At 39.5% G+C, this 15466-nt stretch overlaps 1 protein-coding gene across 6 annotated transcripts in view; it reads right to left on the bottom strand.

Moving 5' to 3' along the window:
- Positions 1-15466, bottom strand: part of NCOA6 (nuclear receptor coactivator 6) — an 85829-nt gene that overhangs the window by 31892 nt on the left and 38471 nt on the right. For all 6 annotated transcript variants that reach the window (XM_055345719.1, XM_055345744.1, XM_055345751.1 and 3 more), the window contains 3 exons: positions 10884-11006; positions 3294-3422; positions 1744-2607 (listed from right to left, as the gene is read on the bottom strand). In XM_055345719.1, the coding sequence (XP_055201694.1) occupies positions 1744-2607; positions 3294-3422; positions 10884-11006 (1116 nt within the window). The remainder of the gene's footprint in view (positions 1-1743; positions 2608-3293; positions 3423-10883; positions 11007-15466) is intronic.

Here is a 15466-nt window from a genome sequence, read left to right as displayed (position 1 = left end):
GGCCACGTCACAGCAAGGTTTAGGGCTCACTTTTCGCTATAATACAACAGACCCCAAAACTTTACATACTTTCACACAGGCACCAAAGGAATATGCTAAATTCTCTTATATTCAAACAAATTGATCAAAAGTACTATAAAACAAAGAGCTGGGTCCTGATATTAATAATAGGTGATTTTTTTCCATTAAGGGAAATGGATGACAATCTCCTTTGTGGAAATTTTCTTCTAATATTGTGCTTGTCTCTTGGGAAGAGATAGGAGATTAGAAACAATCTATAGGAGCTTCAAAGTGAAGCTATCATCATCATGCCTTCCCCTTTTAAGATTTGTTGTAATTCCAACAGCTATGGTACCAAAAGCCATGCTCTAATGGAATCTTACAAACGTATTACTTCCTTTTATATGAAAGTTTAATTTCAGAAAATAGATCTGTAAGAAGGAGGATCTCAGAACCCACTCATTGTTTATAATGGAGGCCTTGATGTGGCCAGATCACCTAGGTGAGCACATCATCTGCTCTATGAAAGCATCAAGACCTAAAGCTCACTTAAAAATTTTTGTATTAGTCCATTTATTTTTAAGGACCAAATTTTCAATGTCCTGAAAAACACTTTGTAGACAAATATGCATTTGTCCTTTCTTTAGCAGTGACAAGTCCCCATTTGCATGCTTCCACTATAATTAAATCAGTAATCACATTTGCAGGAGGGACTACCCAGCTTCCACTGATCCAGGGCTAGATGCCCAGAACAGTGAAGTTTGGAACTAAAACATTCTTGGATTTTCTAAAAACTTCTTAGGATTCAAATATTATAGCCTGCACGTCAGCAAAATTAATTACAAGAGAGTGAAAAGACTGATGAGCAACTTAATTTCACCAGAAACCATGAGAACATGCCTTTGCTATGTTGCACTGAAGATGCAAGGGTTTTTTTCTGGGTAGGCAATGGGTGTCTTTTGGTGGGGACATGTTTATCAGATGACAGTATTACTGACACTCTCTATACCTTACTGAAAAGCTCCAAGCACATTCATGTGCACTAGATCAATGATTAATAAGAATAAATAATAAACATGGAGATGGATAAGTTTTACTGTAATCGTTTTACCTCTCACACATTAAGCTCCATTGCTTTTTCTTCATACAAGAGGCACCTTACAAAATAAATAAATAAATCTCCTTTAGGTATAACTGGTGGAATTCCCTCTCTAAGGAGCAGGCATTGGCATTATAAAACTATAAAAGTTAATGATTTCTGAACTTACTCCCCTTTAACACTTTAATCAAATATAACAAATACCATGCTTACTACTTTACTAAGATTATCAAATTCGGAAACTTGAAGGGACTTTTCCCCAAAGACCCTGTATTTATCTTTTCATTTTTGCTCTATTGCATAATCTTAATTTTTTTCAACAGCTGAGCAGTTTAAGCTAATAAAATGCATGTTTCTTCTGGACATCTTAATTTACTAGTCCAAGATCAAGTAAAAATAATTTGAAAAACAAAATGGAAATCTCTATATTGAATTTTACCTGCATTTTTATCCAGAGGGCTAGCTTAAATGTAACCAGTAAGATGCTGCATAATACATCAAGTTAACTAATTTATATTAAGTGTCACCACTATATCCACAAAGCCAAATAATTAATCCTCCCTCCATTAACTCTAAATATTGAAGTTCTATTAAGATCTATCTCCAGTAAATTTACCAACACAAATAGCTTCAGTGTTCCTCACCTCCTAGGCCTGGATGTAAACTCTGTGGCCCCTGGTTTGGTGGTTGCTGCTGCATCACCATGAAGTTAGGTGGCACATTTCCCTGTTGAACCATAGGATTCCGACCGGGAGAGCTGACGGGCTGCTGAAATCCCTGGGGAAGTGGGTTATTTTGAGGTGGCCTTGGTCCCATCTGCTGCTGAGTTTGGTTAACCGTTGGGGAGGATGCAGGGGATCCCTGCTGGAAGGAGGAAGGTGAGGAGGCAGGAGACTTGTTGGTGAGGTGGGGCTGCTGCAGGGGGGTTGGGACCCTGGAGGGCCCTCCCTGCAAGCTCTTCATCTGAGGAGCTGTGAACTGGCCTGGGTTGCTCATCTGAGGAAAGTTTGTATGGGCTTGTGAGGCTTGCTGGCTGCCAAAGGGATATGGAGGGGGAGGGTGGGAAGGTGTCTGTACCGTGGCTAAGGATGGTCTTGCCTGGAGTTGCTGTTGCATTGGGCCAGGCAAGGGAGCCTTCTTCCACCCTTGGTTTGCAGTCATTGTGCCCAGAGAACCCTGGGCTGGAGGAGGCTGAAGGGCTCCAGAAGGCAGCTGGTTCCAGCCTGGAGGAACAGGCACCTGAGTTGGGGCAGTAAACTGGGGTCGAATTCCCTGTGACTGTTGTTGCTGATGTTGCTGTGGGGGTCTTGCCTGTAGCTGCTGCTGCTGCTGCTGTTGTTGTTGCTGCTGCTGCTGCTGTTGCTGCTGCTGCAGCTGGGGAAAACCGGCTGGGTTCATTTGTCTGTTCACAGGGACAGGCTGCATTGGGTGGTGCGGGGGAGCTAAAGATCCTGAGGGATGATTCTGTGGCTGTAAATGGAGCCCAGAGAGGAGTGGATCCATTGCATCTGTTTAAAGACAGTCAACAAAGCAATAATTATATTACTACAACCTAGATCTTACAGTAGTAGTCTTAGCAATTCTGCATATAGAGAGCAAGGTCCCCTGGTACCTTCATGAAATGTTTGTGAGCACCTTCTATATGCAAAGCAACATACCAAGATGACAGAAAGAGACTACTGCCTAGAAAGAGTTTATGGTTCAAAAGTGGATATAACAGCATAAAATGCAGAGGAGTGTTTTCTAAAGCATATTCTGGGGAACTATGTTTATTAGTGTTGTAAGAAAACAAAACAAAATATAGTCAATTAGTTTTGGTAACAATTGAACCTAACCATCTTAGGCAGGTTTCTTTGCTGCAGGACTTTCAGTGCCTCCAACAGGTTAATTCTGAATCTCTAGGAGGGAGGGTGAACCATGATGCCCTTACCAAACTTACTACAGAATTCTCTGCCATGAAGTATCGTGCAGGACTACATAGCCCAAGGTATCCATTTTTAGGAGTGTTGGGTTATAACTGATAACAGAATGAGAAATTCTGAGAAGGAAATGATGACCTTTAGCTTGAAAAAACAGGGAAGATTTTGTAAAGAATTGGTGGCACACGAATTTGATATCAGGGACAGCTGAATTTTCTAATAATCTCTGCAACTAGGTCCAGCTTCTTCAATCCACAAAGATTAGAGGTCATTACCTGACTGAGAAGCAGGGCGAGGAGTCCTGGGTTGCAGCTCTGAATTGGGGCCTGGTGCCATCATGGAAGATGACACATTTACACTCTGGGGTATCATAACAGTGGCAGGGCTGGTCATCCTTATTAGTCCTAAAGGAAAAAGAAAATCCCTAGAATAGAGTACTGGAGTTGGCACATTTATTTTTAAATTAAATATTTCAAGGATATGAAAAGGTATGGAAAATTTCTGTACCCATCATCTACCTTGTTAAGTAACATTTTGCCCCATTCCTTTCAGATACATATATAGACACAGAAGCCCCCCTTCCTTCCCAATCTCATTCCATTCCCTTTCTTATAACTGGAATTAATAGTTCCATACATGTTTATCTTTTCTACATATGTAGGTAAACTATAGCATGTTTAGTATGCTTTTAATCTTTGTGTAAGTGGTACCACACTCTGTCTTCTTCAGTTTCCTTTTTCACTTAATATTACTTTTTGAGATCCATCCATCTGGACTGCTATAATGGTGATCTATTTTACAGAACCCAGGGATCCCTGGGTGGTGCAGTGGTTTAGCGCCTGCCTTTGGCCCAGGGGTCCTGGAGACCCAGGATCGAATCCCAACGTCGAGCTCCCGGTGCATGGAGCCTGCTTCTCCCTCTGCCTGTGTCTCTGCCTCTCTTTCTCTCTGTGTGACTATCATAAATAAAAAACAAAAACAAAACAAAACAAAAAAACAAAAACAGAACCCATACATTCTCCTGCTGATGAATAGGCAGAGTTCTCAGGTTCTCCCTCTCCTTGCCCCAAATTTTCATTCTTACAACTCTACAATGTTATGTGTTCTTGTGGACATGTGTCTTTAGATTATATACTTAGAATTCCTAGGTTTTAAGTATAAGCATCTTCCATTTTACTAAATATTGGCAAACTGCTCTCAAAAAACTGGTTATACCAGGGTGGTTGGCTGGCTCAGTGGGAGAAACATGAGACTCTAGAGATCGGGGTTGTGAATTCAAGCCCCACACGGTGGGTGTAGATTTCTTAAATAGATAAACTTTAAAAAAGTAGTTATGCCAATTTATATTCCAATTAGCAGTTGACAACTACTCTTATTCCGTATCTTTCTAATTTCTGATACTATTAGACTTTTTAGGATTTTAGCATCTATGTTAACAAGTGAAAATATATTATCCTCTTGGGTTCCTGTGTGGCTCAGTCGGATAAGCATCTGTCTTCAGCTCAGGTCATGATCCCAGGGTTCTAGGATTGAGTTCTGCATCAGGCTTCCTGCTGGGCAAAGGGTCTGCTTCTCCCTCTCCCTCTGCCCCTTAACCCTACTCATCCTCTCTCTTGCCATGTGTGCTCTGTCTCTGAATTTTTAAAAAATCTTAAAAAAAATAGGGGATCCCTGGGTGGCTCAGCAGTTTAGCGCCTGCCTTTGGCCCGGGGCATGATCCTGGAGTCCCCGGATCAAGTCCCACATCGGGCTTTCTGTATGGGGCCTGCTTCTCCCTCTGCCTGCATCTCTGCTTCTCTCTCTGTGTGTCTCTCATGAATAAATAAATAAAATCTTTTTTTTTTTTAAATTATCCTCTCTTCATGTCTCTTTGATTTTAGGCATCAAGATTAAAATAACTTCAAAAAAAGAGCTGGAAAGCATCCTTCCTTTGCCTATGCTCTGGAAGAATATTTGAATCTTTTTTTTAAGCTTATATTTATTTATTTGAAGAGAGAGAATGAGAGCGAGAGAGCACATGAGCAGGAGGAGGGGCAGAGGGAGAAGCAGGCTCTGCTCAGTGTTGAGTGTCAACACTGAGCAGAAAGCCTGACAGGGGGCTCAAGCCCAGAATCCCAGGATCATGATGTGGGTCAAAGGCAGCTGCTTACCCAACTGAGCCACTCAGGTGCCCCCTATATCTGTTCTTTAAATGTTTAGTAAACTCACATGGAAAACTATTGGGGCCTGGGTTATATAACTGATTCATAGGGAGACAGATTCTTAATTATTTCAATTTCTTAAATAGTTACAGATTTTTCAAGTTTTCTTACAATCAGTTTTGGTTAAATTATATTTTCAAGAAAATTGTCCGGGCACCTGGGTGGCTCAGTGGTTGAGCATCTGCCTTTGGCTCAGGTCATGATCCCGGGGTCCCAGGATGGAGTCCCCACATCAAGCTCCCTGCAGGGAGCCTGCTCCTCCTTCCGCCTATGTCTCTGCCTCTCATGAATAAATAAATAAAATAAAAAAGAAAATTGTTAATTTTCTGACACTTTAAAATTTATTAGCATGAAGTTATTCACAACTTTTTTCCATTTTGAGATATAATTCATATATTATAAAATTTGCCCTTTTGAAGTATACACTTTCTCCCCCCTTCTTTACATTGCTTATGCCTTCTCTTTTTAAAATTTGTTTAACCATGTTCATCAGTTTTAATTGTTTTTTTTCAAAGAAACATCTTTGGTTTTGTTCTTTTATTTTTTTAAAGACTTTATTCATGAGAGACACAGAGAGAGGGAGAGAGGCAGAGACACAGGCAGAGGGAGAAGCAGGTTCCATGCAGGGAGCCCAACTCTGGACTTGATCCTGGGACTCCAAGATTAGGCCCTGGGCTGAAGGTGGCACTAAACCGCTGAGCCACCTGGGCTGCCCTGTTTTGTTTTTTTAATACTTCACTTATCTCTGCTCTTATATTTATTTCTTTCCTCCTAAATTATTACTACTCTGCTATTCTTCTCAATTCTTAGATCAGACACTTAGCTTCTTAATTTTCAATTCATGCTCTGCTCTGACACAGTTATTGGAGTGCTTAAATTTTTTTCCACATGCAATATTGGCTACATCTTACAAATTTTGAGACATACTATTTTCATTATTCCATTTTTTAAAAAGATTATTTATTTACTCATGAGAGACACAGAGAAGAGGCAAAGAGACACAGGCAGAGGGAGAAGCAGGCTCCCTGCGGGGAGCCCGATGTGAGACTTGACCCTGGGACTCCAGGACCATGCCCTGGGCTGAAGGCATTCAATCGCTGAGCCACCCAGGGGTACCACTCATTATTCCATTTTAATTATTTTTTTGCTATCCATCATGACTGCTTTTTAAAAAATCGTGCATAGGGGATCCCTTGGTGGCTCAGTGGTTTAGTGCTTGCCTTTGGCCCAGAGCGTGATCCCGGAGTCCTGGGATCGAGTCCTGCATCGGGCTCCCGGCATGGAGCCTGCTTCTCCATCTGCCTGTGTCTCTGCCTCTCTCTCCTCTCTCTATGACTATCAGGAATTAAAAAAAAAAAAATCGTGCATATTCAGAATGTATTTTAAATTTTCTAGAAATACAGGATATTTCGGTTAGCTGTTTTTGATTGTTCGCCACTGACTTAAACTGTATTGTGGTCAAAGAATATGATCTGTCGATACCAATATTCGTTTGTTTGACACAGAGACGGGGCACAAACATAGGCAGAGGGAGAAGCAGGCTGCCAGCAGGGAGCCTGATGTGGGACTCGATCCCAGGACCCTAGGATTATGACCTCACCCGAAGGCAGATGCTCAACCACTGAGCCACCTAGGTGCTCCCCAATATTTGGTATTTACTAAAAGTTGATTTTAGAAAAATACATGATCAATTTGTATAATGTTCCATTTATGCTTGTAACACTTGAATAAGTGTTATCCTTACTAATTTTCAAAATAAGCTCTATACATCAATTACTAACACAGGTGTGTTAATATCTTCCCTAAGAGGATACCTCCATGTAATCCTGTCTACTTTTGCCTCACATATCTTGAGGCTAGGTTATTAAGTACATAAAAGTTTAGCTGTCTTTCTGATGACTACTTCATTTTATATCTTACAGCAGCCCTATTTATCCTCAGTAATGCTTTTTTATCTTAAGTGTGTTTTATCTTATAAAAATATTGTTATATCTCTTTTCTTGGTTAATATTCACCTGGATTATCTTTTTTCCATCCTTTTAACTATAAACCAAATCCTTATGTTTTATGTGCTTCCTGTAAGAGCACATAACTAAATCTGAGGTTATTATTCAACTTGATTAATCACTATCTCTATCAGTGTTCACAATACATTTACTATTAATTGCTAGTATATTTTGATTCATTTTATCATTTTATGATACTCTTTTTTCTTTTTTTTTAATGATACCCCTGGCTCTTTCTTTTTTTTTTTTAAGATTTTATTATTTATTTATTCATGAGAGACACAGAGAGAGAGAGAGAGAGAGAGAGGGAGAGGCAGAGACACAGGCAGAGGGAAAAGCAGGCTCCATGCAGGGAGCCCAATGTGGGACTCGATCCCGGGACTCTAGGATCACGCCCTGGGCTGAAGGCAGGCGCTAAATCACTGAGCCACCCAGGGATTCCCCCCACCCAGCTCTTTACCCCTTCTTTTTCTATGGTGTTTTCTTATTTGTTTCTGTGCTATTTTCCTAATTTTCTTGGATTTTTTCCAACATGTCCTCCCTTTTTACCCCTCCATTACTAGTTTAGAAGTTATACATTTTATTTCTATTATTTTATTTTTATTTATTTATTTGAAAGTGAGAGAGTGTGTGCATACAGCAGCAGGGGGAGGAGCAGAGGGAGAAGCAGACTCCCCGCAGGGAGCCTGATGTGGGGCTTGATGTGGGGTTGGACCCCAGGACCCCAGGATCAAGACCTGAACCGAAGGCATATGCTTAACTGACTGAGGCCACCCAGGTGCCCCTCTATTATTTTAATGATATCTTTTGTCAAGACACACTTGACTTAAAGTCTAAACATGTGACAATCATGATTGCTAAATGAGCCAATATTTATTTAGATTTAACCCATGTTGACCAATTATTTAGCTCAGCATTCCTTCCTAGATCTTATTTCTTCCATTTTAGGTTCAATTTCTTCTTTCTGAAGTAGATTCTTGAACAGTTCAAATTAGCAAGAGTCTGTTAATGGTACCTTCTCTTAGTGTCTTTGAAAATATCTATTTTATACTACTCTTTATAGTTATAAGTAGGTTTAAAATTCTAGTCTGTCAATTACTCTCTCATCACTTTGAAAATATTGTTCCAGTGTTTCCTGGTTTTCAGGGTTGCTGCTAAGAAATCAGCTGTGATCTGACAGCTTTTTGTTTGTAAATAACTGATCTTTTGAGTTGTTTTTAACATTCTCTTTGTTTTTCATGTTCTACAGTTTTACAATTTGTGTCAAATGTGGATTTATTTTTATTTACATTGGTCAGGATTTCTGAGGATTCATATCTTTCACCAATTCGGGAAAAATTTCAACTATTCTGACTATTGGTCCTCCTCATCCTATATCTATTCTTTCACTAACTATATGCAACTTGGCTAGACTCTTTCTTTTTTTTTTTTTTTTAAAAGATACCATTTTAATTTTTTTTTTTTATTTATGATAGAGAGAGAGAGAGAGAGGCAGAGACATAGGCAGAGGGAGAAGCAGGCTCCATGCACCGGGAGCCCGACGTGGGATTCGATCCCGGGTCTCCAGGATCGCGCCCTGGGCCAAAGGCAGGCGCCAAAGCGCTGCGCCACCCAGGGATCCCCGGCTAGACTCTTTCTACTCTGGTTCTTTAGTACTGGCAAGAGCATCACTCATTATCTCTCATCAAGCTACCACAATACCAAATGCTCAGACTTTAGTGGAGAACTATAACTACTGACCCCCTACAATAGGTACATCTACTATATGATATTTCATAATAGTCTAATAGCACAGGTCCAGATATATCACAGGAACTCTGTAAACATCAGCTTCATGGCTCAGGGCTCATCCAACTTTAAGCACGAGCTCAAAAGACTGTAAGCAATATTACCTCATTTTTTAGGTGAAGAAACTGCTGCTTAGAGAGGTGTAGGGACTAGTGTGGGGTAACCAGGAAATGGCACTGCCAGGATAAAAATCTAGTTTCAATTTTATATGGCCAAGTTCAGTAATGGTTTATAAATTGAGCCTCTCCATTCTAATGTATTTCTTCATGAGCTACTGTGGTAGGTAGGGAGGCGAATGACTGGGTATAGTTTCAGGTGGTTACTTACTCTGCTTCAACCGCAGCAGCTGTGCTTTTCTGTTTATCTGAATAAAAGGTCTTGCAGCAGAAAAAGTCTGAAAGCCACTAGTGTAGTGCAAAGAGCACTAGACTGGGAGTTAGATCTGTGATATTAGCCTATTGCGATTTGACCCAGGGTAAACTGCTTCCTTTCTGTGAGCTTCAGAGTTTCCTCAGCTTCTTTTTTTTTTTTTTTTAGATTTTATTTATTTGAGAGAGAGAGAGAGTGTGTACATGCACGGGGGAAGGGGCAGAGGGAGAGGGAGAAGCAGGCTCTCCACTGAGCAGGGAACCTTACTTGGGGCTCCATTCCAGGACCCTTGGATCATGACCTGAGCCCAAGGCAGATACCTAACCGATTGAGACATCCAGGTGCCCCTGGAGTTTCCTCAGCTTTAAATGAAAGCCAACTCAATTTCTCCCCTTTTTTAGGGGGATAGGAGCAGAGGGAGAGAGAGAATCCCAAACAGGTCCATGCCCAGTGCAGAGCTTGATGCAGGGTGATTGATCTCACAATCCTGAGATCATGACCAGAGCTGGAATCAAGAGTCAGATGCTTAACTGACTGACCCACCACACACCCTGAAAGCCAACTCAATTCTAATATATATTTTTTAAAAAGATCTTATTTGTTTATTCACGAGAGACACAGAGAGTGAGACAGAGACATAGAGAGAAAAGCAGGCTCACTCCAGGGAGTCCAATGCGGGACTCAATCCCGGGACTGCGGGATCACGCCCTGAGCTGAAGCCAGATGCTAAACCACTGAGTCAACCAGGCGTTCCTCTAATATATATTTTTAAAATATTTTATTCATTTATTTATTTGACAGAGAGAGAGAACAAGAAGGGAGAGCAGCAGGCAGAGGGAGAGAGAAAAGCAGACATGCCACCGAGCAAGGAGCCTGAAGTAGGGCTTGATTCCAGGACCCTGAGATCATGACTTGAGCCAAAGGCAGACACTTAATCAACTGAGCCACCCAGGCACTCCTCAATTCTAGTATTCTGTGACTCAGAATATTGAGTTCAATCTTTAAAGAAGAAATTTGTTTTACTGGAAAATTTAGCAAATAATTTATAACTCAATTTCTAAGTACCAAAAACACATATTCTTTCACATGCTTCTTCAGATTCCATGTAAGCACACAAGAACTCTCAGGTCACAGATTCTCAGCCTCAGAGAAAGTGGGAGTTGGAAAACTACATTCTCTACTATGTTATAAACATTCTGAGGGTAGAAAATATTTTATTCATTTCTATCTCCAACACTTAGCAGAGGTCCTGTTGTCTAAAAAGAACTAAATAAATGTTTCCTGCATAGCTCAGTGCTCATGTATTTACCTTTAAACATGAACCCATGCTCTGTGACTCTGCCCTCCTAAGAAAGATTTAAATCTTGCTTTCCTAAACCAGAAAACAGAGATGTGCCAGAAACCCCCATCTATTTTGCAGGACCCAAATGATTATACATTAGCAAATAAAGAGAAACAAGCAAACCAGTAAAATGTCCTACAATTGAGCGGGAGACCTCACCTGGACCACCGGCCATGGGAAATGCTGCCTCCATCCTAACTGAATTTCCGGCTCCCATGGGTCCATTCATTCTCACATCTTGGCTTCGGTTCTGAGCCAAAGCCAGGTTGATAGCACCTTCCCCTGAAAATGATAGGTTATAAAAAGGAAACCATCAGAATAAGATGCAAATGTTACTTAAAAACAGATACACAAGAACTTTAGTTCTTTTTGTTTTTGAAGAATTATGGTAAGCTTACCACCACAAAAGGTTAAGTTCAATACTATATAGGTCTTCCTTCAACTTCATTTGAGTAGGTTTACTTACATGAAGAACAAGGAGAACATAACAATCCTCACAATCTAGCAGATAGGCAATTGTGAATGATAGTGTCAGGAGATGGCTTGTAACTCTGAGTATCTATGTTCAAGTAGCTCATGGTGTATGCATGTGTGTCTATGAGTGTGAGAAGGAAGAAAATGCTCTCAAATTCTCAAAATCCTAGATTACCTTTTGGGAATTTACAATCAGAAGGTAGAAACATGAATAGGTTTAATGGAGAAAGAACACATGATGGTATATTTGTGAGCAAAACACCATTTCCCTTTCAACAACTGCAACATAAACAGGTATCCATAGAGATATTCATGCAATAAAGAGTAGGTAGATTGCTACTAATCTACTTTTACAGCATCTAATGATCAAACCAACATTTGTACAGTTGTTAATGCTTACAAGATTTTATCTCATTTGAACCTCACAATATCCTGGTAGGTAACATAATTATAAGTATTACAATTAATTTGAGGTAACTCTAAACTTAGAGATAACTTAAATTTCACTTGGTTTAATTATAAAAAGAAACAAATTTCAGGAAACTTCCTGCACTTAATCCAAAATTTTGACTATTGTTACTCTGGATGACATCACCACCTAGCGGACAGATAGAGTATAGCTAGCTGGCGGTTAAGGAAGTGAATGGAAACCTTGTATTGATCCGCATCCTTCTGGCATTATTCCATACCGTGGGGTCCTGGTTTATAGAAACAGATAACAAAGCAGAAAGCTAATGACAGCACAATAGTTTCCTCTGTCTTGTCACTGATAAAGTCACCTTTATGTATTAAGTATTTCAACCAGGCAGGTAGACTGGTCACAGGGCACAAACATTCTACTAATAAGGGACCAATCACCAGGAACTATAAGATACTCTAAATTGCCTATGGGAGTCAGGAATGAAAGGAAAAAAAGAGACTACAGATCTTGAGGGTTTCCAATAAAGAGAAGGAACTATTAATATACCAAAACTGCTAAAACATTCTAAGCAGAAAGAGTATTATTTTTGAAATGGACATATGAGCCACACATATGATTTTAAATTTTCTAGAAACCATAGTAAAAAGGTTAAAAAAAGGTGAAATTAACTGTAATATATTTACCCAGTATATTCAATGTATTATTATTTCAACATATAACTAATACAAATAGTTAATGATATATTTTATGTTCTTTTTTTTGGAGTGCTAAGTCTTCAAAATCCATAGATGGCTGGTGGCTACCACAATTAACAGTCCAGATGTAGACCTTGCCTCTCTAACCTCAACTCACTATTTTCTACTTAAATAAGGATTCAGCCTTAGTGGCATATTTTTATAGTTTCTTAGGCACACAAAGCTGCTTCTCACTTTAAGGTCTTTGCACATGTTGTTCCCTCAGTCTCTAACAGTTCTCCTGCTCTCTTCACATAAGCCAACTTCTCAATTTTCATGTACTCTTAAGTATCACAGGCCCCAAAAGACCTCCAACTGCCTTATCCAAGGATAGATCACCCTTATCAGAACATCTTGTTATATCTTCAGTCCATATCCCCGAATGAGTAATGACTTACTCATTCACTTGATTTCTTGTCTGCCTCCACCATCACTGTACAAGGGTAACCATAAATCTGCCCTAGTTCCCTTTTATCTATTGTTCAGGGACAATTATTAATAGCACCCTTTTTACTCTCAAAAGTGTCATTTTGTTTGATAAATTATATGGCCACCCTAATTATATCCTTAAGACACAGAACAGTGTCTGATACATAATAGCACTCATTGGCTATTTATTAAATATATTATGAATTGTCATCTTATAACCTTGCAAAGAATTACAGGCATTTTCTATACGATAAATACATTCCTGGAAAATCCCACATTCTGTCAAATCTCATGCTGAAAATAACTTAGGTGAAAAAGTGTTGCTGGAACCTCAAAACGCTATTGGTTTTGTAACCAGAGCTCTAATAAAAACAGTAACTGATGGAAGCAACATATCCAGAAACATTTACAGTGTCGATGCCGTAATCAGGTGCTGAGATAATGCAGATGCAGTAGAGCTCCTGAACCAATGAGGCTGCAAGCCCAGGAGGAAGTAAAACGTCACTAGCTAAGTCTGGGGATGCACTTCTGGGGAAAGGTATCTGAATGTAAGTTCAGATTAATTATCTTAAAATAGAGCTGAAAGGACTTCCCACCTATGCAGCAGCTGAGTTTTTTTTTTCTTTTAGATAATCATCTTTCTATTTCCACTATTCCAGCTTCCCTTGTCTTGTTTATATGAATACACACAATTTCCACATTATATTACTATCATTCCCCTAATTGCCAACTGCATATAAGCTAACTGGTATCAAAGAAACACACATGAGGCTCCCAAACTTGCTGATTAGGGGTCAGCAAACCACAACCTATGGGCTCAATCTAGCCTGCTGCCTGTAATAATTAAAGTGTTGCTGGGAATACATCCATGTTCATTCACTTACATATTACTTATGGCTGTCTTGTACTACAACCAGACTGGAATTGTGTGACAGCGGTCTTAGGTTCCACAAAGCCAAAAATATTCTCTGGCCTTTACAGAAAAAGTTTGCAGACTTCTGCTTTAAATCACCATGAATGAAGGGGTCACGAAATGTCCTCAAAAAAGATGTCTTCCCAACTCCCTGGCTAAAACTCAGAAAAGGAAGGGTACAGAGAGTGTTCTTCAATGGAAAATAGGCTGTTGGGAGAATAACCTCTCCCTGAACCCCTGCAGCAGACACCATGGCGTGGCAACATCTCTTCTTACAACGTACAAAGGCATCAGCTTGTTACCAGTTTTAAAAAAGCAAAGCTTCTGCCACCACTTTAGATCCTGTCTGAATTCTGAGGGAGTGTGGAGAAAAGGAGATCACCTGGAACACAAATGTACTTCCTAAAAAGTTAAAGAACTCTTTTCTGTAATGTGATAATCATTGCCATTTGTGAATTTCATAACTTCTTGAAATATATGTTATCTATTTTACATCCCTGATGGTACTTATGCTTTAATTTACGGCTTTAACAATAAAGAGGAGCCAGCATTTTATCCTTTTAAAAAGAACTTATAGGAGGTAGGTCTGATTAAAAGAAGAAACTGGTGTTTCCTTTCTCCAGTAGGAAACACTACCACATAAGGTTCAAAGCCCTTTTAACTCACATAAATAGGTAACAGAGACTATAAAACATTTAGTTTTTAAGAAACCACTTATATGTTCTATAAAACATAAGCAGCCTATCTAGTTTTATTGCAGGCAATAGTTGTCTTACTCCCACTCTTCCCCAAAGTTCATCCAATATCCTACAGATTGCTATGAATAAATTTTACTTTTCTGGATCCTTTTAGATAATCCAATATTTTTCATAATAGATGGATTGTTATTTAAACCACTATTTCCTTGTTTATCAAATGATGGGGTTTACCCCATTTCTCAAAATACATATATAATCATTTCTAACCTCCTCTGTGCTCCTCCATACTTGGTACTTATACATCTCTCACAGGTTTGTCTCCCTAACTAAGGTCAGGAGTTTCTTTTGAGTTCGTAACAGCAAGGACCATATTATTCTTATCATTGTATGCCAAGTGCTAAAGCAAAGTGGTGCTATATTATGTGTGTACTTCCCTTGTTTTCATTCAACATATGTCTACCAAGGAACCTAACATGTTCCAGGCAAGCAGAGCTACAATAGTGAGCAAAACCAGACATAGCCTCTGCCCTACTGGATCTTGCAATCTAGGGGAGAATAAAACAATAATCAAATAATTGCTCTGATGAAAGTGTGACATAAATGATCTAAGGAAAAAAACCAGACTTTTGTGAGAGCACATAGAGAACACTGACTTCATCAAGGAGTTCAGAAAATGTATTTTCAAGATGATTTAAGCTGATAAACTTGAAGGCTGAGTAAGTGTTAAATAAGAGGAGGGGGCATGGTAAGGGACATAGAGAAAACATAAATGCAAACGGCTGCAGCTAAAGAGGCTTGAACAGACAGCAAAGAGGAGAAGAGAGTTGTAGGAGTTACGAATGGATGAGAAAGGTGGAGATCAGACCACGCAAAGCCATGATGTCTTGGTATAAAGTTTGGTCCTTATTCTGTGAACAATAGCAAGCCATAGCAGGGATTTTAAGCTGCGTGTATGTGTGTGTGTGTAGCATATTTTCATTTTGAAAAGACCACTATGGCAAAATATTTGAAAAATGAATACTGCTACAAAAAGGACTATTCAGGGCCTCCTAATCTCTGTTAGATAAAGAAAA

This window comes from Nyctereutes procyonoides, unplaced genomic scaffold, assembly GCF_905146905.1.
Source record: "Nyctereutes procyonoides isolate TBG_1078 unplaced genomic scaffold, NYPRO_anot_genome, whole genome shotgun sequence".
Classification (NCBI taxonomy): Eukaryota; Metazoa; Chordata; class Mammalia; order Carnivora; family Canidae; genus Nyctereutes; species Nyctereutes procyonoides.
This window is presented reverse-complemented; position numbering and strand designations above follow the sequence as displayed.